The sequence below is a fragment of the Branchiostoma floridae genome, chromosome 10 (assembly GCF_000003815.2).
Source record: "Branchiostoma floridae strain S238N-H82 chromosome 10, Bfl_VNyyK, whole genome shotgun sequence".
Taxonomy (NCBI): Eukaryota; Metazoa; Chordata; class Leptocardii; order Amphioxiformes; family Branchiostomatidae; genus Branchiostoma; species Branchiostoma floridae.
In genome coordinates this window covers 9,144,731-9,170,365 of record NC_049988.1, presented here as the reverse complement: position 1 = coordinate 9,170,365, position 25,635 = coordinate 9,144,731, and the positions used below count along the sequence as shown (strand labels likewise).

At 39.9% G+C, this 25,635-nt stretch overlaps 2 protein-coding genes and 1 long non-coding RNA gene across 3 annotated transcripts; 2 read left to right on the top strand and 1 right to left on the bottom strand.

Moving 5' to 3' along the window:
* Positions 1-80: 80 nt before the first annotated feature.
* LOC118424341 lies at positions 81-12,054 on the top strand. Its single transcript, XM_035832890.1, has 12 exons — positions 81-102; positions 158-292; positions 2,509-2,643; positions 2,981-3,115; positions 3,482-3,616; positions 4,376-4,681; positions 5,595-5,656; positions 6,428-6,809; positions 8,237-8,353; positions 8,665-8,870; positions 10,323-10,723; positions 11,979-12,054. The coding sequence occupies exons 1-12, from the start codon at positions 81-83 to the stop codon at positions 12,052-12,054; spliced, it is 2,112 nt and encodes a 703-aa protein (XP_035688783.1).
* Positions 12,055-12,169: 115 nt separating this feature from the next.
* LOC118424107 lies at positions 12,170-15,307 on the top strand. Its single transcript, XR_004832175.1, has 3 exons — positions 12,170-12,263; positions 13,794-13,896; positions 14,338-15,307. It is a non-coding gene; the product is annotated as an uncharacterized LOC118424107 (long non-coding RNA).
* A 3,365-nt stretch (positions 15,308-18,672) lies between these two features.
* On the bottom strand, positions 18,673-25,620 carry LOC118424017 (protein mono-ADP-ribosyltransferase PARP12-like). The gene is made up of 5 exons (XM_035832432.1): positions 22,393-25,620; positions 21,757-21,931; positions 20,589-20,800; positions 19,757-19,957; positions 18,673-19,190 (listed from the first exon to the last, which is right to left on the bottom strand). Exons 1-5 carry the CDS (start codon positions 24,276-24,278, stop codon positions 18,725-18,727), a joined length of 2,940 nt encoding a protein of 979 aa, XP_035688325.1. The 5' UTR covers positions 24,279-25,620; the 3' UTR covers positions 18,673-18,724.
* Between the last annotated feature and the right edge of the window lie 15 nt (positions 25,621-25,635).

The window sequence follows — 25,635 nt, the reverse complement described above, 5'->3', positions numbered from 1 at the left end:
AACATATTAGGACTATAAGATTGTACAGTACCTATTTCATGACTTACAAAGTCCAGGATATTGACAGACTAGAGGTTAACATGAAAGACTTTCAATGTGCAGGTGAACTAAAAAGATTCAATGTTATTTGTGTTGCTTCTCTCTTTGTCCTTTTCAGCCTGTGGATTTGGAACCTTTGGTACCAACTGTAGTGGAGTATGTAACTGTGGTTCTGGAACCTGTGATCCATTTAGAGGAAACTGTACTGGTGGGATCTGTGCTGCAGGATGGGAGGGAGAGAAATGCAGTCAAGGTACATCTGACTTGTCTTCATCTTCATTGAGAGCTTTATGGTAAATGATTCAATGCCATATTACGCACATTTGGGTAAATTCTTGGGTGGGTTGGACAATATAACATATAGTCAAACCTGCCCGAGCGACCACCTCTTCTCAGCGACCACCTGGCCATTTCGACCGCTTTTTCTCGGTCCCGATTTTTTTCCCCATTGACGTAAACATTAAGCGACCTTTTCTCAATGACCACCTGGCCAACGCGACTGCGACCAGCCGAAATTGGGACCCATAACGACCGCATCATTTTCAATTTTTTATGATAAATAGCGCGATTTTGTGCTGAAATCAGCCAGTTTGCATCGGATTTTGCCTGCCATTACGATGTTATGTTTAGAATAAAGATGGCGGCGGTCAATGGGTGGGTAAATGGGGCAGTCTACTGTAATATGGGAGGAAATTTCGTTGTAAGAAAATCCGAATTTAGTTGTTACAGAAGTTTTTTTTAATCTATATCATTATAAAGTGAACAAATGCTGAAACGTATATAGCCTCATACTTTTTTAAGAAAGATCTGTGTAGCTCATACCTTTTTAAGAAAGATCTGTGTGAGTGCTTTTGTCCAACTGAGCTGTACATTCACCCGTGGGTAAGTATGCTATATGGCCATACCGGGTATCGAATTCGAAAGTGCACCGTAGTTATTTCAGTTACGGCGATCAAGAACATAGCGACGCATAAAGGCTTTTATGGTAACTGACAGCATCAAAGTTCCCTTACTGTCTAAAACGTTAGTGTACAAATATTGAGCTTTAAAACACTGTATCGTATAAAAGCTCGATAAAAGCTTGGGGTTAAATTTACAATTTACAGTGTGCGTGTTGTATTTGACATTAAAGCTTCTCTGCGTGCGTGCAGTGTGCTTGCTATTTGCCATTAAACACAACGGAAACCATTTATACTTTGCATCGGGCATGTTTTGAGTCCATACTCTTCTCAGCGACCACCTGTCCAAATCGACCGCTTTTTTTCGATCCCCCAGGTGGTCGTCTTGGGCAGGTTTGACTGTATTAGGACCATAAGATTGTACAGTACCTATTTCATGACTTACAAAGGCTTTCTTACATGAAAGACGTTCAATGTGCAGGTGAACTAAAAAGATTCAATGTTATTACCTTTGCCATTCTGGCAAAGGTAATGTTTTAGGCTTGTGAGTCTGTGTGTCTGTCTGACTGTGTCTGTCTGTCTGTTAACAGTATAACTCAAGAAGCCTTTGATGGATCCCAATAATATTTGGTAGGTGGGTAGGGGTCGGGAAAACGAAGGTCAAGTTCGATAATGGGCCCCCTAGCGGCTTGCTAAGGTACTGCAGCAAAACCTCAATTTTTTTTATCTCGTGTTCTGGACCTGCTGTGGTTATGATTTTTGAGTGGTAGATAGCCCTTGGTGCAGAGAGTAAGTGCTTTAAGTTTGGACCCCCTAGCGGCTTGTTTGGAACTGCAGTCGCAGATTTCCTTTCAAACTTTGGACGAGAATAACTCGAGAACGTGTTGATGGATCGTCATGGTTTTTGGTATGTAGATAGCCCAAGTAACAATGTACACAATGGAATACCAATTATGCAAATCAGCAACTAATTTGCATAATTAATGAGGAAAGTTTATAAATCCACTGCATTTCATGATAGGACTTTCAAACTTGTCACATATATAGATGAGGAAGAGAGAAATATCAATGCATATTAATTATGCAAATGACGGCCTCATTTGCATAATTAATGAGAAAATATAAAGGTGTTGACGGATCGTCATGGTTTTTGGTATGTAGATAGCCAAAGGGAAGACTTACATGATGGAATCATAATTATGCAAATCGACTGCTAATTTGCATAATTAATGAGAAAAGTTTGTAAATCCACTGCATTCCTTATAGGACTTTCAAACTTGTCACATTTTTAGCTAAGAAAGAAGGAAATATCAATACACATTTATTATGCAAATGATGCTTGATACAATTTAATATTATTATGTAAATCTAATCTGCATAGGGATCTAATTTGCATAAGCAATGGCGAAATGTTATGAACCAACTCCAGGCATATAAAATAAAATGTAATGAGTAACACATTTATGTCTACAGACATCATTCTACATAACAAACCTGGTTTATTTGGCAAAGGTATGTGTTCGTTGAACTCTAGTTTGAATATGTTGCTTCTCTCTTTGTCCCTTTTCAGCCTGTGGATTTGGAACCTTTGGTGCCAGCTGCAGTGGAGTATGTAACTGTGGTTCTGGAACCTGTGATCCATTTAGAGGAAACTGCACTGGTGGGATCTGTGCTGCAGGATGGGAGGGAGAGACATGTAGCGCGGGTATGGAATTGCCACTATCACACAACTTTCCAGAGAGAAATAAATGTATTCTGCAGTGAGGGGAAACTTGATATAATGCTAAGAATGCATAAATCTTAGAATAGAGCCCAGAATGATGTTCCCTTTACAATTGCAATATTTATACTGTAAGGTGGATTCTGAAATGCTTTCTGTAAATACCCAAGCTGTTATCCCTGACCCAATCTCAACTGCAACCTTCTGTAATGTGGTACATGTATAGGCACTTCCAAACATTGAATAGACATGGAATAGATGATGTTATAATAACACATTAACATATAGTAACAAATTAAAGACTGTCTATTGTTTTGAACAGCATGTGATCTTGGAACATTTGGACACAACTGCAATGGGACTTGTCATTGCGGAGAAGATACCTGTGATGTGACCACAGGACAATGTCCAAGCAATGCCTGTGGACCTGGATGGCAGGGACCAATATGCCAACAACGTGAGGGACTTCAATTTCAGTAGATGCAAGATTGAGACAAAAAATTCAATTCAATCTTCCAACATTGAATTAAACTCCCGGTTTAACCATTTAGCTCAGCCTGGCCTGTCTGTTTTGTCTCTAAAGATTATGCAGTTACTGAATGTTTGACATAACATCACTGGTACAAATATCTGATTGGAAGCCTATACATAATTGTGTATTGTCCAAAATATTGTTGATAATATTGGCCCATGAAAGAAGGGTACTTGTCTAGTAACTTACATAAAGTTAGAAAGAATTGAGTTAAAAGTACAAAACTTTTATTATTTGTTGCTTCAATCAATCCATTCTAACCATCATAGGATATATTGTGTGTGTTTTCAGCATGTGAGTCTGGCCATTATGGAGTAGAGTGCACCCAGACATGTAATTGTCGTCAGGATGAAGACTGTGACCATGTAACAGGGATGTGTCCTTCTGGTTGTCCTCCTGACTGGGCTGGAGAAGCTTGCCAGTATCGTAAGAGATGTCTCTTATTTCTTATAATCCATTTAAGTAAAGGCGAGCCTTAGCCATTTTTGAGGCTGTAAATTTTTGTAGTGCAGTGGGTTGCTAATCCGATTTGTCTGAGCAGTTCGAATTGAACAGCCCATCGCTCTCCTTTAACCACCTTTTACCTCCCCAAACAAAGCCAGGTACCTATGACACCTGGGTGGAGTGAGGAAAGTCCTGGAAATTACCTTTCTTAAGAACATTGCATCCAGCCAAAAATGCCCGGAATCAAACCTTTTGATCCCATATCTGCTATTGATGCACAAGGGGACACTGTCTTTTATACTGTGAAAGAATCTAAGTGTAAGTGATCTTGAACCAGCCAACTGACATCAATAAAAAGTTGAGCTAATCTTCCATTACTGGTAACAGAGAAGACAGATGCTAGTGTAGCATTACAGTATTTACAGGTTCATTTCACCATGGAGATCAGTCCCCTAGCTCTTTTTGACAATTGCAATGAAAAATGAACCGGTGAGGTGAGGTGAGAATGAACAGTAGACCACAGCCCATAACGTCCCATCCTATAGTACCCATCCAAAGGACTGACCCTTTACAGTAGCGTGCATGTCAGGTGAACGATTCAGCCCAGATTTGAGCTCATTTCATAGATACATTGTATATCGCCATTATCATATACATGTATATAACAAAATTATCACAACTGCAGTAATTTTTCCAAAGCACTTGTTTACAAAGTTTATCATTTCTTTGTTAACGTTACAGGAATTCCTCCAGCACCAAGGAGTGTCCTTGTGAGTAATGTCACTGCAACCACTTCAACACTGGAATGGACACATTCTGATACCGAACCATATGGATATATCGTTCAGTATCGTTTTTATCCATACCGAGCTGACGACCAGTGGCAGAACTCCATTATCATACATGGTGCATTAACCACATATACCATCCAGAATCTCCATCCAACAACAGAATACATTTACAATGTCATGGCCGTCAGTGGTGATGGGATCATGAGCAAGATACCAGATATCACAGTGCTCATTCACAAGCGATTCACCACATTAGGTAAGTCATATCAACAAAATTAAATGTAAACCTGAGGCCACACCAAATTTATTTGTTGCTTCTCAGATTTGCCTGTCCATCTTTTTTTTTTTAAGAATTAAGTCCCAAGAAAAAAGATATAGTTTCTGAGCTATCACAAACCTGTAAACATTGTCATTCAGAGCCACATACACATCATTTCAGTCTAAAAACAATGCCTTTTATTAAAAACAGTAGTAACAAATCAAAGGAAGGGATTCGTTGCATAAAACATGCCATTTTTTTGCCATATTTAAGCCGTATATCATCACCCCAGACCTTTTGTAAAAAAAAAAATTTCGACCAGCAGGTCCAATTTTTTCTGAAAAAAATCTGAGAAGATGATTCATAAGATTGTTTCATAATTAGTGTAGTAATAAAGTAATGCAACATATTCTAAAAACATTCCAATGGTGACAAATCGTTCTTTTGATGTATTGTTACTGTCACAATCATCAACATCTGTATGATTTACGCTGTGCTAAGTATACTATACTGCTGGTTGATTTTTCATGCTCCTCTACTATTACATAATTGTGTTACAATAATTGTTGCTCAGTCCCTCAGTATCAAATGTCACACCATATCTGTCAATATCAATGGGAAATTCCGATGATAATGTTAAAGACAGAAATATGAGTATGACTTGCACCATGTGTTCAGCTGCAACCTTTTGGTGGTGACAGACTGTAAGATTTTGAAGATTGTAGTCGATGAAATTTCAAGTTATTTGACATTCCAACATTCAGATTTTTGATAAGACAGAGTTATAAACTAGGGTATAAGAGACACTATTGGACTTGGGCTCTTCAACTTCATGTGATACATATATTGTATAATTGTTAATCATTGTGGTGAGTGGCTTCACAACAATGTCTTTCTTTATTTTGCTCAGGTGCTACGCCTACAGCTCCACCAGCTGGAGGAAATGATGCCGGCTTGAGTGCTGGATCAGTTGTAGGCATAGTGATTGGCATCCTTTTAAGTGTTGCAGTGATAGGCTTTATAATTTACCTCTACAGAAGATATTGGTCCAAAAGGACAGAAGATGGAACTGCCAGGTATAGGGGAAATGTGAGTACTGGACTTTTTGCTAAGGTTTTGGGGGAATAATCACATTTTATGAGGGATAGCTAATTAGTTTAATCAAATTGATTTACATTATGACAACAACAAAAACAATTCTGCATTTATCTATTTATTTATTTCTGACTTTTATTTAGCCAGGGTGGCCCATCTCATTGGCATTAATCGGTGGCACGGTTTCCAGTGGTGCCCTGGAATATAATTATACAATTTCCTCATCAATTATGCACATTTAGCCCTCATTTACATAACATGTACGTCATTATAACATCTTTGCCTAAGCTACCTGCATGTCTAAAATGATGACAATCCATCATTCCTTTCTTCAGTTATCCTCTTTGGAATGTCTTGAGAAAAATGGCCTGCAGTTCCAGATTTATATGTTAGGGGATTGGAACTTGCCCCTCTTTGCCCCTCATGACGCTAAACGCTATCTACCACCCAAATGTCAAGACCATATCATGTCGGGGACATGAGATAAATTGAAAAAACTGATGTGATAGAATATTCTCATTAATTATGCAAATGTCCATTTTGCCGCTACTGCGAAATTAAATCCCCGCGAAATTAAATGCATTTACAGTATACCACTGATTCATGTGAGACAGATGGCTAAACTCTTGGATTTTGATTTGATACTAGGATGAGGTTGATGTAAGTGGACCTGACAGTGGACGGAGACATCAACCAGATGAACCTGATTATGCTGTCTATGATGATCTAGAACAGGAGAACCTCACACCAAGTGGGTATCTTGCACCACCTCCAGGACCTCCACTTCCACCACCTCCAGGACCTCCACTTCCACCAAGACATCCTCTATCCACAGGCTTTGACACCTATGAGTACTCAACATTTGCACAAAATATGCAAGTACCTGGCGGATACTGGGAAATCCCGTTAGAGTCACACTTAAAGGTTAATGAGAACAGGATTCTTGGGCATGGACACTTTGGTAGAGTTTGTAAGGGAGAGCTGAAAAAGAGAGGAACAAAGTACCCAGTTGCTGTAAAAATGTCAACAGGTAAGCTGCCAGATTGTACTTCAGATCTATACTGTTAAGTCAAATACCTGCAAAATTACTATCAGTAACTGTGGTAGGGGTGCCCTAATATTACATGCGCCCAGATTTTTTTATGATCTCATTATGCATAATTACATGATTTGTGTTGCCACTGACAAGTCCATACACACAGCTATCATTTACATTCAAAATAATTTTTTTGTGGTAAAAATAGATTAATTTTGGTTAAGCCCTGAATCACTGCGGTCACTGGTCACTGTGTATTGGCATCTCGTGCCGCTAAGTATTATGACCTGTACAGAGCAGTCACACAACTGTCATATACATAAGAAATAAAACTTGACAAAATACAACAGATATGGGTCTTCCAATGTTGGGTAGCCACTTTTTTTAAGCATTGTATTTGAATGTTGCTGCTCAAGAAATCTTTTTTTTTTTAATGTAAAAACTGTAACACATGCATTGGCATAATACCAGTAGTAAGACTTATACCGGTAGATTAAAAATACTGGAACTTAAAGAGATCTACACATGCAACAATAGTTATTTCTGAGCTGTGCACACTTCAGACATCTAGGTGTCCAATACACCATTTACAAAGCATCGATAACAATGCATTTGAAGACAACAAGGCCAAAAGTTTTCAGTATACTTTTTTTTAAATTTCGGGGTAGGCAGCTCGTCGTGGGACGAACACACTGTCACATTCATTGCCAAATTTATATAGATCATAATTACACATGCTCACGGCACAAGACGAACATGATTCAACAACAATCTTGAATTTCTGTTGGTGACCTACAACTCATGTAAAAGTGTGAAGAACCGTTGCATAATAGCCCGGATCTACGACTGAATGGGCAAAATTGAACGTACGCAGCCATTTTCCCGCCATTTTTATATCAACGCCAGCAGTGAAGTGTTACGTCACAGCGGTTGTGACGGACAGAAGTTAAATGAAAATTCTTGACAGTATACGTCCGTTTTCTCATGACATTTTGTATGCTCATGCAGGTTTATGTTTTATGCATTTACTGACAGAAAAGGAAGGAACATCAGAGGATGTATAAATGTACATAGCGGCAGTTAATTGTGCCGTGTTTCTTCCTACCGGTATTTTGTACCCCCTCCCAACCACCTGCCCGTTCGCCGTGTAATTCCGCGGCGTGTTACAAATACAATATTACGCTTTTAGCAGGACAAGAGTGGCAGAAAAGTTACACAGAAGAAGTGGCAAGGGTAAGCTATAACAGCAACATGTAACTGGAGAAAATGATGCGTTGACAATTTGTCAAATCAGTATGGCTAGAGAAATCGTCGTAAACGTACCGGTATTATGATAATAGATGTTACTCAACTTCTCCACAGTCTCTGAAAATTACTAGCATGATTACCCTCCTCATTAGTTTTGTCAATCTTTTTCAAAGCCTCAAAAGAGTCTAAAGATGACTTTCTGAAGGAACTGTTTGTGGTGAGTCAGGTTGCCCATGTAGGACATCATGAGAACATTGTGAAGTTCATGGGAGCTGTAACAAGCATACCAGGTAATGTTGTCAACCAACTTAAAGGAGTCTGGTGGATTTTTAATGGCTTTTGAATTTGATTGTATAGCCAATTTCTGATTGCTAACTAAAGAAATACAGACAACCGTTCATCATTCTATCTCTACTAACTTAAAGTTAGTAGTTCCTTTTTTCCAAGGTGAGATTTAGATGCACTTATTGATTGTGAATGTTGTGAATTATTCATTGAAGCAATTATTACACTCAGGCTTAATATCAATTTGAGATGTATAAAGAGCAGGGATAGAAAGGCATTATCTCCTTTTTTCTTAAAGCTGTTTTTTTATTTGCAGAGAACATTTTGTTGGTGTACGAGTTTGCTGACAAAGGTGACCTGAAGAAGTGGCTTGAGGATATGGAGAACATCCCTCTGAATTATCGTTCTCCAGAGAGTATCAATTGTCAAATGCGGTACTCCAATGACCCAACACCACTACAGAGATTGCTTCACTTTGGAATGGATGTCTGCAAGGGAATGATGCACCTTACAAAAGCTAAGGTGACCTTTGCACCTACATGTTGTATCAGTTTCCATCCTGTAAAGAAATTTTCTCATCGACAATTATAAGGCACAAGTAGAAAATGGAATTGAATGTGCTAGCACAAGCACCCAATGAACTTGAGGTTCAATATATTTTGGTAGTTGTTAATAGCTGTTCAAAACCAAAAGGAGCGTATCAGAGGAAAAGAAAAGGGTAAACTCTGAGTAAAGCTAAAATAACTGGTGCGTACATGAGTCAGTGAAAACCGGTTTGGAATTATGTAAGTTGACACTTTGGACCAGATCCTTCATTGTGATGTAAATGGTAGCTTGGTGCATATGAAACCGGGGCCGCCCTAAGATGCTACGCTTTTTTACACGCTCGAACTTACGACGCTCCATCACTAGTTGCCGAAGAGTCAAGTTTTGATCAATTAATTTTTAACACATTCATCTAAAGACCATACTTGGATAAGAAATGCATTCATACGGTTCATGAATCCTTCACCCTCCGTGTTACAACTGGCAAACACCGAGGACGTTATCGTGAATATAACGTCCGATTTTTGCTGAATTAGACAGTGCGCTCTAACTTGGCACGCTTTTGTAATTTGCTCTCTTCGGAAGCTGGTGACCAATTTAGATAAACATAAATGAAAAATAATTCTAATTCTATGATACATTAGCTTTCTTTTGACAGTAGAATTGTGATTGTGTGTGCTTCTTGTCTGCCGCGAGGAGGGATGAATCTATCACAATCCAGGTCGTGTCTTCATGGGAAATGGGTGAAATATGGCGGCCCGAGTAACAAAATCATTACGGAAAATGACAACGCCAAAATAAAAAAACTCTGTGTACGTATAGGGAAACATATTCGACATCACTCTGTGAAGTTTCATTTGTATAGACGGTACAAATCATTTGTTAGAGTAACAAATCTTTCGGGCGTTCGCTAGTCTGCCACCTTCGGAGCCACACGCTCTGGGGAAAACAACGGCGGTGATGCTTATGTTGTTTTTTTCTATGGCCGGTCTTCTACTCAACAATTATTTAAAGACCAATATTTGTAGTGTTTTGTGAAGCTTTATTTATTATGTGTATGACAGTTGTGTGGCTGTTTTGTACAGGTTGTATATTAAGGGACACGAGCCACCAATACTTAGTAACAGGTGACCACAGTGATTCGGCGCTACCAACATTATTGTGAAAATTAAAAAAAAAATGGAAGTGAATATGTGTAATTATTTTTTTAATGGAAAAAAACAGCTGTTTGTTTGGACTTGGTTTATTTACCTTTCTAATCATCATAGTCAGTGGCAACAAACACGCCATACTTATGCATAATAGGATCAGCAAAAAATCCGTGGCATCTTAGGGCAGGAAGCATCTTACGGCAGCCCCCGTTACATGTCATTCGAACTGTACGCGCAGATCTATGGAGACAATCTGTCGTTTTGTTTTCCTTTATAGGTTATCCATGGTGACCTTGCTGCCAGGAATGTCTTGCTATTTTCTAAGGGGAAGGACATAACTGCCAAGGTCACAGATTTTGGTCTGGCTGAGGACTTGTACTTGAAAGAAGAGGCAGCCAGCAAACAGGAAGAAGCATATTCTATCACCAATGTATGTCTTTATCTTTCACATTGCCTCAAAGAAATCACAATGCAAATTGTGATGCTAGCCAGAATTGGTATGAGCAATTATGTTGAAGCAAACACCCTTGACAACTGTCTGGAAGACAACTTTCATTGTGGTCCATTTGAATATTTATTGCAGAATGTTATTTCTATCTTCCTGCAGACTGTTTTTCCTATCAAATGGGCATCTCCTGAAGTTCTAATGGCAGGACAGTTTACAGCAAAAAGTGATGTGTAAGATGGTTCCTTTATTTCATATTACATTGAGACCTGGACAACTATTTTTTATTTCCTTTAGTTTAAAAAAAAGGCCAGCATTATATAATAAGTGAATTTAATAATCACTTAGCATGTTGTGAAAAAATGTCACCAAGTAATGCAATTGTCTTGAATGAAATATGATAGGTCATCAGGCATTTTAATGGCTGCAATTACAGTATTACTGAGGTTTTTTCTTACTCAAACTCAGAAATTGATGGACAAAAAAGTCTGAAAAGAATCCTCAGACCCACAAGCTAATTGTAATTTTGGACTTAGTCTTCAACCCATTATACTCACTTTGATAGGATTGAGATTGAATAAGGATGGTATTTCCATCTCTCAAAGTCTTGGACACTGATCTTCAGACATTGGGCTGTCACCTGTGAAACTGCGTCATGAATCTTGAAGACTAGTATTAATGTTGACAAGTAACATCCATTACTGTTAATAATACTGCCACGTTCACTGCAATTTCTCAAGTGATACTAATTTGACAAATGATCAACGCATCATTTTCCCCAGTTACATGTTGCTGTTACAGCTTACCTTTGCCACTTCTGCTGTCACAGTGTACAGTATCTTTTTTGTCTCTCATGTCAGGTGCTAAGAACATAATATTGCAATTGTAACACACTACAGAATTGTGCAGAGAACGGGTGCGTGGTTGAAGGGGGGGGGGGTCCATAATACCGCTAGGAAGAAACTTGGCACAATTAACTTGCCGTTATGCACCTTAAAGTTTGTACATCCTCTGTTGACAACGGATGTGTATACTGTCAAGAATTTTCATATAACTTTGGCCCGTCACAACAGTGATGACATAAAACTATACTGCTGGCGTAGAAATTTAAGATTGCTGTTGAACTATGCTTGTCCTGTGCTGTGAGCACTTGATATCATTATCATTCACAAATCCGGCGATGAACGTGACAGTACGTTCTTCCCACGATGAGCTCGCCTGCCCCTATAAGAAAATTGAAAACTTTTGACCTTGTTATCTTCAAATGCATCATGGCTGTCTTATGTGTGCATACCCCGAAAAATACTGTTGCTCCACAAATAGATCTCCTTGAATTCATCACTTATTTTATTTGGCGGTATTATGATTAATGACGGTATTATGGTAGTGGATGTTAACTGTTCAATGATTTGAAATCATTCCTCTGTTCAATTTGTGATTATTACACTCAGTAGAGCGTGTTGTTGAAAGCACTTTTTCTGTTTACAGCTGGTCCTTTGGGATTCTACTATGGGAAATCTTTACTTTTGGTGAGTTAAAGCTCAGTTCTAACCTTGTGAAATAATATAATTGGCTTTTAACATGCTTTATCTGGTATTTCAAGGTGAAATGAATTATTTCTTTTGAGAGCAGGATGCTGTCATACACTGCTGTTGATTTCTTTAATGGTACAGGAGGGAGTCCATACTTTGGAATAAAAAGGATTCGAGACCTGATTGAGCACCTGAAGAGTGGAGAGAGGCTAACAAGTCCACCAGCCTGTCCTGCTAATGTGTAAGGGTCTAAAAATAACAATACACCATGATTACCTCCATGAAGTATGTCATGGAGGTTTTATTTTCAGCAGCGTTTGTCTGTCTGTCTGTCTGGTCAGGATAACAGAATAACTCAAGAATGGCCGGATGGATTAGTTTCATGCGTGGTGTGTTGGTGTGACAAAAACTGGAAAAGATTAGATTTTAGGCCCCCTAGCAGCTTCCCTTGATACTGCAGCAGAATTTCTGGTTTTGATCTCATGTTCTGAGCAAGCTATGGTCACGATTTTGGGGTGCCAGATAGCTCTTGTGCTTGGGAAGAAGTTACATAAGTTTGGGCCCCATAGCGGCTAGTTTTGAATTGAAGGTCCCTTTTTGAAAAAAAATCTCTGAAGAGGTTAACTGGACAAGACAGGATTAATGGATTTTCATGATATTTGGTGTTTGGGTAGCTTAGACAAAGATGTACAAAATGAAATGCAAATTTTGCAAAATAGGAATACATTTAGCATAATTTAGGAGAAAACTCTATCCTGGCAGTTTTTTCAGTGTATCCCTTGTCCAGGACATGATATGGTCTGGACTAGGGCTGGGTATCGGTACAAACCTGTTTTTCTTATTGGACCGGTCCAGAAAAACCCGACCTGAAAAAAATAGGTGGACCGGATGTTGGACCTAATGGAAAATGAACAGATTATCTGATCAGACATTCACACAGGATTTCAAAACGTCAATGGGAGTCGAATACTCCACAAAACAGATTTCTTTGTAAAGAAATGGACCATTGTTTTGAGTATCGTCCATTCACAAGTTATCACATACTGAATCAGGTCCAGGTTCAGGTCTGGACCTGATCCTCTGGACCTGAACCAGACCTGAACCTGAATTTTCTGTGCCAGTACCCACCCCTAGTCTGGACATTTAGGTGGCAGATAGCTTTTGACATCAGGACAAGCTGGGGGCAAGTTTGAGCCCCCTAACATTTGATTTTGGAACTACTGTAACAGTACAGGGTCATTTTTGTCACAAAGAGGATGACTCTCCTCACCAGTACACAAGTACGGAACACGAAAAAACGTTGCCAACTATTGACCTGTGTCTGTGCTAAGTGTTACGTTCAGAGTGATGGAAAAACTCATAGCTTACCAAGTATTGTGCTTTTTGGCCCGGAATGAACTTCTCAAGGCTCATCAAAGCGGGTTTAGGAAACATCGTAGCGCAATCCAGAAGATTGTTGAGGATACATGTCTGCGTATACATGTAACTCTAGCAAGGTCACAGTTGCGGCTTAATGATATGTATTAAGTCACTTGCATAAAATCTATTTCATGGGAGTTTGAGGTCACCAAACTTTTAGTTATACATGTATGTTGTGAATTTACTCTCAATTCTCAACAAAAATATTATTACAGACTAGAGATCTTCCCTCAAAGTACAGCATTATATAGTTTAGATTAAAGCTGGGCTTGGATATCAAAAGCTAGTGATAGTTCTAGCACTTAAATATCATACACATGTAATTCCTCTATTCTCACCTAACCTTTCATAGGTACAAAATAATGGTATCCTGCTGGAGATTGGTCCCTGATAAAAGGCCTGGCTTTGATGATCTGCACAATGAGCTGATGAAAATTCAAGAGACAATTTCCCAGGTAAGCAATTTTCTGGTGTATCAAACATTTCATATTACTGTACTTTTTAGTCAGCATTGTTGGTGAAGACTAGAAGAAAATTGTTGGTTTTTCCCTGAATGCTCAATCTGATGCTAAAATAACAATTTTGGGCCATTTTCTTTTACCGATAACATTGCAGAAGAAAGTCTATATTGTCTATATATATTGCTTATCTTGATACTACTTGAGTCTGCCATTGGAATTGCATACAAACACATTGATGTTTGCTTTCGAGATGTGAAAAAGAGATTTCACTTTAAAGCTTCGTTCATTTAATTTCAAATTGGAGACATAGAGTAAGAATCATCAGTGAACTCTGTCTGCATATAAAGTGTAGATTATAGCAATATAGCAATCTTTCAACCTCCTTAAGTTCAGGAAAGAAAGGTCATGCATTTTCCTCCCTTTGTCACCATTCAGGATGTTGGAGGAACAATAAATCCTACTTACGAAGATGATGGTGAATATGTGGATGTGCTGCCCCATGAGTATGAGCAGTAGAGCTTTGAGATAATATTCCTCTCAAAATGATAGCTATTGGGGAAAGTATAGTGAAAAAGCAGGAAACATTGGTTTCTGAAGATGCACAGGCCAATAGGCACAGTAATTTGATGTTTGTGTAGAATAAAAGGAAAATAAAATGATGTACTAAGAATATAAAATGTATATGACTGTGTAGTCTGCATAGTGAAAAAGTGGCAAACAAGGCTTTTACTTCCTTACTATCCGACACTGGTTTTGTTGACTCCATTTGCTTTGCAACAAGAATTCACTACAGTTGTATAAAAGTAGGAGTATGACTATGTAATGTATGTATAAAAGTATGCCTTTGATGAAATATTTCATTTACAATACATGTATACAGTTTGGACTTCATAATCTTTATCTATTTGTTGACTTCTACAAAGTAATGTTTGAGAGTTTCCTTGTTTAAGACTAAACATACAAGTATGTATCATACAATTGTAGCATCTTTTGGCACATAAATTCATTGCATGTGCATATACCTGCATGTATATTTCATTGTATTATCACTGGATTATATATATTTTTCCTTAATATGTACAACAAAGGAATCTTCTTGAAAGATAATCAGTAATTTTGAGTGACCAAAGCTATTGTTGATATCAAGGTTACTGTACTACTTTGTATCTTAATTTGAACTATTTTTTTTGCGCCATATTATGGTCTTATAGGGTGTGGTTAATTGGTTTTAGGGAACAGAGAATTGAAGGATTTGAAATACTGGTAAAGCTTAGAGTGCTATGAGCTAGTTGTCTCTAATACTATGTGTGTGTGTATGAGAATACTGTGTCAATTATTGTCACAGATAAACCTTCATACAATAGTACTGTAAAAAATGTTTGAAATTCTACATAATAAATGATGATTTGGATAGCTTAATTGCAAAGCATTATTAAACATTTCATTTTTACCAGTCCATTTATGATAGCTAATTCAAAACACAAGTCCATTTTCCAGATTAACAATGTCATGATGATGTGGACTCTCATGTACACGTTTATCATCTGGCCCTGATACATTTCACCTTTATTTAAGTTTTATTCCTGAATGCATAAAGATGTGAACCATTCCATGGAAGGGAGAGAAATGTTTGACTTTCTACAATTAATGATTTGAAAAACTCTGCCAGAACTACATTAGTGTGCCTTTTAGCTTGATTTTCTTTTCTTTATGGAATGATGTGTTGCTTAGCTACAGTTTCTTTACCACATGCTAGGTACCGTCCTTGGTACTGAAACCCTCCTCACATTGGTAGGTGCAAGGTTATGTCAACGTTACAGATATTCAGATATGTGCATATAAAACTTGACACAACCTTAGCTACAGGTTGTTTTTCAATCACCTGTTAGTCCACTTTCGTTGTACACATGCACATGTACTTGCTTTCTAGTACAAAAAGAACTTAAAATGGCTGAACAATACTGTTAAATCGCTGATCGATACTTATGTCATACAATGTGTATAATACACAAAATGTCAAAGTAACGATATACTTAGCAACATAGGTATATTCATGTCAAATTCAATATGATAAGATCGTTCACAAATAAGTAAAATTGCACAAATGTTGAAGCGTATCAGTCGTCAGCGGGATGATTGGTCGCCCCCATAGTGATCGATCTTTCGTGCCTAATTGAATACTAGGCCCTAGCAGTTGCCCTCATAAATGATCAGCTCTAGATCTCCAAGCGCGGAGACGTGAGGGATTTTGTCGGCCATGCCCTTCTGTGTTACACACGTACATGAAGGCTACATACTGGAAAGTGGCAATACGCAAAGTGAAACACATACCCGAACTTATAACAAAGGATACGTAGTCACTTGAACTTTTGATAAAAGTTACGGTATCACTACTCATTAATTCTGCGTCACAATTCACGCGAACGCCGGCCGAAGTTTTATCTGATCATTGTCTCGTTTTTCTTCTAATTATCAATTGTCCATTGTCACCCAGCCATGTGAATATCTCATTATTCCCAAATTATCTGCATTTTAGTAATGTTAAATGTGTTGTGGAGGCATAATCATCTATAAACTATTATCATTGTTATTATTATTATTATTATTATAAACACATTGATTTTATTTCATTGAATCGAGACACGCAGTGAAAATCTATGGGACAAGTAAGTCCGAATGCCTTACACAAATCTGCACTTGTCTGACTGAACGCCAGGTGCCGTCCTTGGTGCTGAAAACTACTCTTGTGTCGTGAAACTCGATTTTCATTTCTTGTAAAGACAAGATTCAGACATAGCTATGAATGAATAATGGCAATATTACTGCTATTCTTTACCTCTCCTGTGTTTGGAATATATAGCAATCTACACAGAAATGATGTTGTACCGTAGCATGAATACTGGTGCCCAATTTTGACGTTGTGGCACCATGTACCACTCCCCCGGTCAGGTCTGTTACCAAAGTAATCTATACGCTGTTTCGTACAGGCCGCTGAAAATCATGCATCTGGATCCCTAACTTTGTTTACGACTAAAACTAGAATATGCAAAGACAAGACACACACCAGATTAATAAAGCGACGCGTTTTATTTCCAGTTTTCGTAGGCACTGGTGAATTGCAAGTGTATGTGGTGATTGGCACCAAAGTAGCAGTACATCTATCGCTCAAACGAACCGAATTTCTCAATGCTTAAGGATTTTAACAAAAAAATCAGATCAGACAACTCTCCTCCATATCCAGCCCAACGGGCATATAGATGCACTATACAACCAGTATCTTATCGATTACTAGACTTTCACAACTATTTTGCACCTGTTTTGCCCTTCCCTTCACTCTGTGATAAATCTAAATAAAGAAATTAATTAGTCTAGTGTCCAAACTGCTGAGTATGCATAGCTGCCGAGTACCTTCGCCCTCCCAGGAAAATTTTTTATTTGCATGAGAGATTGAAAGGCACTCCGCCGCTATAATACGTTTGGATACCAGGCTAACGACTATATCATCTTGTGTATTCAAATTGCTAGCGCACCGATGCAGACATATGTATTTGGCACTGTTATGTGTTATCTTAAAGCTTTCACTCTCCAAATTAACAAACTCGGGTACAGAACTTAACCGAACCACTCGACAGTCCCATCGTCATCTCAAGTGTTGTACAAAGTACCGTCGTGTCTACGATAAAGCTACATTGCCATACAAGTATAAAGTACTTAAACTTGAACTACGGAATCAAAATTATTAATATCCGAATTGAACATGCGTATTACCGTCTTCATCCACGAATTTGCCAATATCAAAAAAAAGATAACGCGTAATGGGAAACGTAGCCGATTTGTTGACGACGCATCTCAAAACTATAAAAACACCGTTTATCATAGAACGCGAGCATTGCACATATTTAAGTCCGTTTCGTATAAGTTGAGCGGGTTTCACAGTGATCAATGTTTACTGGCTGCACTACGATATACATTGCAATGACATCTGCTTTATGTTAATGTGAAAATCCTGCAGCGTCAAACTGACGAAAACAACCGAATTCGAAATGTGTAGTGCCACACATTACAAAACAATTCGAGATTTTATCAATATAAACTATCGAAAAGAGTTCTTCAGTATGCACGTTTACAAAAAGAATGCAAAATCGCTTCGCTTGAAAGCTTATCTTGGCATTTTTAACGAAAGTACGATCCAATTAAAAAAAATAGTAATGGTCGTCCACAATAGCATCGCTTTTATCTTGAAGTATAATCAAAAGAAAATTTGGTGAATTTGCCATTCTTTTGCTAGGGTGCACGCAAAATTCTTCACAATAGTGTTCGTGACATGGTACGAAAACAACAAAACATACAGTACTTGCAGGTACGCAAATATATTAAGAGTGACGCGATTCTTTAGTTGTCTTGTTTCATCTTTGCAAAAAGTGTTGATTGTAGAATTCCGCGCTAGACAACGCCTTTGGCGTATTTATAAAATTTCAAATAAATGGTAACCAGAACACGGTTAACACTGTCATAAGAAAAAAGTCAAAAAGAAGAAGAAAAGAGAGCTAGAAGAAACGGCCCAGTCAATTTCACTGCACCGGAAAGAAACTTTGGCATTTATAAACATCATTTACGTTAAATGTCATAATCGTTGCTCACGCGTGTAGGGTATTTAGTAGTTTTCTTCCCAAAAATGAATGTGCTATATGCCATTCACTTTGTTCTATTGGCATAACATATTGTTCTTCGTATGAAAACTCATTTACCGCTATTTTCCATATATAGACCACAACATCTTCAATTTTCAAATTTGCATCATAGCGGTTCCCTCAAAATACGATCAGACAGTGTCCCAGTACTCTATGAGATACGTCGGGTAGCACTGGTCGCTGTCGAAGAGAACAAAAATCGTCGGATCGGTGGCACTGTTGGCGCACGAATCGTACAGCTCACCGTTCGGGTCTTCGGGATCTATCGGAGGTGGTCGGCGCATCTTCGAGCTGCCGACGGTGTGCGAACCTACCAACACGTTCGCGAGGAAAATATAGTGTGACCCTCGACTGTCGGGAGATGTGTAGTTGTGGCTGTAGGAGGCCTGAACAGCGAAGTAACTACCCTGCCCAAACGCTGTGGCGTTCTTGCCACAGAGGCGCCAGTCGAAGTTCTGTCGGCAAATCCCGTCCACGATGTCGGGTTCGGTGCCGTGGAAGAGGGTTCTCTCGTCCACTGTTGCCTCCGCAGTAGCGCCCCCTGTCCTGTAGGGGGAGGACTGCGTGTGGAGGCGTGGCCGCATGTATTCCTTCTTCCTGTAGAAAAAATAAAGACGATTCAGACTAAGAAAGACAGTAACATCGGCTACATAGTGCTTACACCCGCAAACAAAAGCATAATTCCCTACTTTGGCCATACTTATGTTTTGGAAACGTAAACACTTCCCATATGCATGTATATAAAATCCTGGTTACATGTACAGAATGAGATTTGGGTTAATAGGTCTGTAGCTTAAATTCTTATGCATGACTCAATAACACAAACAACAATTCTATCCCGAGATTATATGCAAAGCAGAATTTAACCTGCATACGTGTGACATCGACTCACCACTTGTTTTGTAAGACAAACATTAAACTTTCTTTTGTACATCAGTTACTAAAGCAATCGGATATGATTTTGGACAAAAAAAGATCAAACGTTTCAGATACTAGTCTGACGGTTTCCAAAATCATATTTAGTTGCTTGAGTGATTGCTTTTTGGCGTATCTTTTGTACAATAGAATACTAGTAAGTAGGAGAGATTCTGAGATACACTTTAATTAAAGTACATCGCTTCCCGTATTGTCAGTGATTTACTACAATACCAAAAAAGGCCAACCTGTTGTACTTCTCCCACAGAAAGGGGTTCTGTACCCTCTCTATCCTGACGATGACTTTCTCCTCGCCCATGGTCTGTCGAAACAGCATCTCCACCACGCGGAACTCGGGACACAAACGGGACAGCGGCCGGCGCACGAAGTCCTGTCCCGCCTGCATGGGGGTCCAGGTGGACGGGAGGGAGCAGAACTGCTGTGGTTTGCTGCAAAAGTCGTCATGATTCAATCTAGACATACAGCATTATCTGTAGGTATTAATCAGGCAGGAGATCCACATACATGCTCACTGTGAAGTTTAGACAACCGTTCCCGTAGGTGTGAATTAATTACTAATGTGACAAGGTTATTTCGAGGTTGTAAATGTACACTTACATGACTGAAAATATTTGTAACAACTTCTTGCCTGAGTTCTTACACACTATAGTTTCACTGTGCCTTAAACTAGTCAGACAAACAATAGAAAATAAGATAACATAGTAATGATCAAATGAATTAGTCAGGCACAATCCTCTAGTGACCGCTGGCCCCAGGTTAAAAAGGAAACACTGTAAAGGTGGCATGATATATACACTGCACTTGGGGCGCCGGTGCGGCACTGCGGGGTTCGAAAAATTCTCAACGAATTTTAGAGATAAAGAAGGACTTTTCTGTCGTTTTGTGTATTTTTTGTCTCTTTTACGTAATTACCCGCAGTGAACGAACCCAGCAGTGCCGCAACCGTGCCCCAAGTGCAGTGAGATACCACCTTAACAGAAAAAAAAGTTAAAAGTCTGAGAGAAAATCACAAGAAACGAATGAAAACAACATCATACAAAGCGCGAATGTGCCGCACACCTTGACTTCGTGTCCACCTCTGCCCGTGAGACGAACACAGGCCGGCGGCGCACGTCCCTCCTGGTCAGGTACTGCGGGTTGAGGTTCTGCTGGTACATCCCCGCAAACTCCAGCCGGTAGCGGTGGGGAGGCACCTCGAACATGAGCGTGGGCTGGCCCGTCAGAAACGCCTTCTCAATGTCGTCTGATGTTGGACCAGCATCTGTGCCGGTCTGCATGAATGAATTATTGAATGTCAACTTTAAAGTGTCTCTGCATAGAATTATACACTGATTAACTTCAACCATGATAAAGAAAGAAGAAAGGAAGAAAAATTAATGCTGTGTTTCTAGGCAACCAGTTACCCGACTGACCCTATAAAAACTATATAACTCTTGCCTTTTCTGGGGGTCAATATAATCGCTGGTAAGGTCGGACTTTTCGATCTGATCTGGTTAATGAAAACTCAATAACAATAATCATTATCATCTTATTTTCCTCTTTTCTGTTTGGATAAAAATGTGATATAAAATTAAACAGAGAACTAACCCTCGGTCATTTTCATTTTACGCACTGCATATATTTTGGTTCATTTTGTCCGACTTATAGAATAAAGGGCAACCGACCAATATATTTTCAACGACGTAAAGTTTATTCTTTAAACTTTTAACATGAATTATAGGCCTAGACCTAAGTATCATTTGATAAACATTAGACATTGTACAAAATATATAGCCTTCTAAATCTGATGTTAGCGAACATCGAACATTACAAATCGTACTCTTTGCTCATTCCTGCTGCCAGACAGAAAGAAACTACACGCGACCATCGTCTTTATTAGCTAAAAGGTTGTATGATCTATCAAAATAGAACTACACCAAGTGCAAAACAGAGCTGTATCTGAAACTGAACAGATAAGAAAATGAAATATGACGTAATATGTCAACGACGAAAGGAAACATGTTAGACTCGTTAACCAATTCAGTTGTTCAAAATCCCGTGTGCCTGTTGTCAAAGTAATTTCTTCTATAAACGTTACTTCTTTCACGCCACAGATTAGTCTATGTACAGACCTCCCCTGAAGTATATATTGTACATTGTATTGGCAAGCTTCAAATAAATAAGGCTCTTTGTTCTCTCACATTAAAGCTTACACGCCGTATGATGAAATATGAATAAAGAATCATACCTGTAATTTATTCCCATATTCCACCCAGGCGCTGGATTGGTCTCTCCAATACCACACCCATTTGGTTGCTAGGCAACCTGAGGGGTCTGACTTGGATGACGGGGTGCTCAGACGGCGGACTTTGACCCTGGTTGGCTGAACGGTCATGTGTTTGAAGTCTATCAGCCAGTACTCTCTGCATGGGTGTGTTATAAACAATAACAGCGTCAACACGACTGATTACACAGGTCTGGTCTGAAACATCCCGCTACAATGATATAACATCGACTATCATAATTCCACCAGGTGCCCTAATACCGCCACCTCAAAAAACGTGAGTGTAGTGTCTTCCCAAGGTGGTCTTGAACACCGAATGTTAAATATCCTATATGTAATACAATTCATATATTTAGGTATTGAAGACAATCTTGAGAAGGCCTCTATAACAACGTTTTTTTGAGGTGGCGGTATAATGGCAGCTGGTGGAATTATGCGAATGTATATTATCCTAATTCTTAAAAATAAATGAAAATGGTCTTGAAAATAAAAATGATAAATGAAAGGAATATGAAATATTACTTTATGTATTTGGTTTTAATCTATGTATTTCGAAAAGGGAAGAATATAAAGGAACAAACGGAAAACTGAAGAACTTACCCAACTGCTTTCACTTTGGCGCCATTGTTGCTTGGGTCTGAGAATGACCTTTCTAGTCGTTCATTCATCGTTTCATTGAAATCTTGCCACGCGTTAGCCGGGAGACCTGCATCCTTGTATTGCCATAAATAAGGCGCACCGACATGGTGTTTGCGACACTGGTTGCCTTTAGAACATTTATCAATGATGAAATCTTCGCATATGTGTGTCTCTGCGTGCAAGACAAACGTTTTCTGACCAGGTTTTGCACTTATTACCGATGCTTGGGACTCAAAAGGAGTAGGGGTGGGTTTTAAGCGACCGTCTTGCTTTGTTGTTTCATCTCTTGGCGGATCAAAACACACCCACAAGACTTTGACCACCGAGCGGGGCTCCATGCCGGTCATCTTGTAGTTTTCCAGGACGGCTTTGGTATGCCTGGTGTCCAGGCTACTCTCGTGGTGAAGTTTGCACAGACTTCCCGATGTGCATTTTTCGAGCACAAAGTTTGCGCAGACGTGTACGCGACGACATTTATCTGCCTCCGCACAGTCCGCTTTGTTATATGCCTCACACACCTCGGGACTAGATAGGCGGATGACTTTGATAACTTCGTCGTCGTTCAGATCGCTCAGGCGGTATTTTCTTATGTTTTCTCGAGCCTGGGTATTCTTCAAGTCATGTTGGTAGCTACATGTGGCATCTTTGGGGCATCTTCCTTCGACGAATTTCTTACACAGGTGGAAATACTGACAGAACTGGCGCGTGCAACCTTTCATGGGGTTGTTGTACTGATGACACAGTCGTGCGCGTGGGGAGAGCACGGAAACCATCTCAACGTGATCTGAACTTTTGAATATGCGGAAGAAGTGTGGGCGTTGTTTGATCCAACGACGTGCGTCGGCTCCGTCTGGGAACAGTTCAGTGTTAATCAAAACATCAGCTAACCGGGCTGTTCCACCGTGCGTTTGACAAATGTAGGTAAAGACGACTGTCTCTTGTGGTTGTTTGCTGACAGTCTGGACATCCAGGCTGCCAAGACTATGTCCCATTCTGCCCATGCGCGCAATATTCCCGTGCCCCTTGCCTTTCCCGTTGATAGTGTCCGCTCTGGAGTCATTGTGGCTGTTGGGGGCAGAGGAAAGATCCTGCATACTCTGTGACATATTACCTGTAACCGTCAGCATTCTGTTTGTTGAGTACATCAAAAGGGTCGCGTTGATCAAATATTTTTGCTCGAGATTTGGTGATAGGAAATGTAGACGCAGGACACGTTCGTTGTGTCTCGTCCCGAAATCATGCGGGTATCTGCAGTCCTTTCTGAAACATCCGGACTTGACGAAATCCTTACATATGTGTAGATAGGGACATGAGGTTTGGTCAGGGCACCCAGCCCTCACGTGGGCTTCGCAAACATGAGGGAAGGAAGTACACAGAACTTGGCGCACGGTTTCCTGTGGAAGATTTCCCAAGCCGCATCTCTCTATCAACCTTCTATTCTGTGGTTCTTGGAAGGTGTGCGAAAAGCGGCACCTGTTGCCGGACTCGAACCTACAGTGTCCCGCTATGAACCCCCTGCACACGTGCAGGTGTTTGCACGCGCTCCCGCGGGCGCAGCCCCCGTGCAGGTAGTCATAACACAGGTTGACGTTAACGATGGCGGAAACCACCTCGGTCTGCCCGGAGGGACCCCTCCTCGTCACGAACCGGCCCGGTAGTTCGGACAGCCACTGGTCCATGGGCCGCCCGTTCTGCGGCGCGAATCCCATGTTCCTGAGCTCGGACACAGAAACCGTACCGCCTCTCTTGTATATGAAGTACCGCACATCGTTGTCCTGGGTCTTGGGGTCACCATTCTCACGTCCGCTCCTGGTCCGTAATTGATTTCTTGGTCGAACAGCATACATGTCTCGTCAGGGCTAACGGTAACGCGTTAGGATCCCAACGTAACAGGTGGTTGTTTCCTGGTAGGATCCGATCACACAGGTGTCTGGGAAGGAGCTACATCGCAAACCGCCGCGGATGCACCTACGTTCTAAGGTCGGCAGCGCCGTTCAAAGTTCACACGTCCACGCAAGGCCTACCACCGGAGTTTCGTGCCGAGACTCAACACGTCATGACGTCACCATCGCAAACTTTTCTAGATCCGTCTGCGGTCGGCGCGTGCTTAAGCCCCACACCGGTATGTGGAGACAGGCTTCTCGATCTAAAGCTTTCCTCCAGAACCGAACAACAACGTGGGAAATGCGGAAGATGTTGGGCCCGCCAGCCCCGCCGACGGCCTGGGAGTGTAACCTTATATATTAATCAATAGGTCAGGTGAAAGTATAGGTGACTAAGTAAACAGTCGCTTTTGTGCTCCAAGTCATTTTTAGTACACAAAGTACGTGGCGCCACCCAGTTACCGTGACGTAGTCGCAAGGCGAGGAGGTCATGGAAAATATTAAAGAGAAAGCCACAACAGAAATTGCTTGTCAATATTCAGTCTATATTCAATATTCATTTGTGAATTGCGTAGATGGAGTTGTTTACGCGATCGCGACTGGTTTTTGCAAATATTGGCTGTTGTGATAGGGTTTGTCGGAATGTCCCAATTAGTCTTTATATCGACTCTTTTATTCAAACGTGATGCGTGGGCGTCGGTAATGCCAACAGTCTCAATTGCGTTGTTACACTAGTACAGGTGCTGTTTTAAACTCTAATAATACTTGTGAGACTGTCCATATTGCAATGTTCTTAGGACAAATCCTACCAGACATCCAATTATTTTGACTCGGTGAAGTTAGCGGAATGTCACGTTTGCTTGTCGTCGTGACTTTGAGTTGGACTGGGGCTGGGAATGGCATTTATTGTAAGTCCAACCATACAAAACTGCGGTACTAAACTGATCCGGCAAACGGTCTTGAAGATGAAGGATCATGATATCAATGATTGGATTTTATTGCTCAACAATCGCACAAGGTACAATGTATGGCAACCAATAACAACTACTAGCTATATAGACAATGGTACTACGAGGCTGCATAGAGAAGAACAAAATATTATTAATAACAGTACAGTAATGTTTGAATGATCTGTTCTCGCATTTGAAATAGAATATAAATAAATTGACCTACGTAGGCGGATTATATGAGACATGAATATTGCACGCGCAAAGAATTCAAGCCTGATCAATGTTTCTGTTGCGATATGCGAAATACAACGTTGTCCAAAAAGTTAAAAAGCACGTAATACTTGATTATCTATGCTTACTTTTAATTTTCA

Excerpts from the sequence above, each read along its gene's own strand:
- LOC118424341 (XM_035832890.1), top strand. The coding sequence starts at position 81 with ATGAAAGACTTTCAATGTGCAG. Across the intron at positions 293-2,508 it reads GGGAGAGAAATGCAGTCAAG|CCTGTGGATTTGGAACCTTT; the intron begins GTACATCTGACT and ends GTCCCTTTTCAG. Across the intron at positions 4,682-5,594 it reads CAAGCGATTCACCACATTAG|GTGCTACGCCTACAGCTCCA; the intron begins GTAAGTCATATC and ends TATTTTGCTCAG.
- LOC118424017 (XM_035832432.1), bottom strand. The coding sequence starts at position 24,278 with ATGTATGCTGTTCGACCAAGAAATCAATTACGGACCAGGAGCGGACGT. Across the intron at positions 21,932-22,392 it reads GCCAAAGTGAAAGCAGTTGG|AGAGTACTGGCTGATAGACT; the intron begins GTAAGTTCTTCA and ends ACACCCATGCAG. Across the intron at positions 19,958-20,588 it reads GAGGTGGACACGAAGTCAAG|CAAACCACAGCAGTTCTGCT; the intron begins GTGTGCGGCACA and ends CGACTTTTGCAG.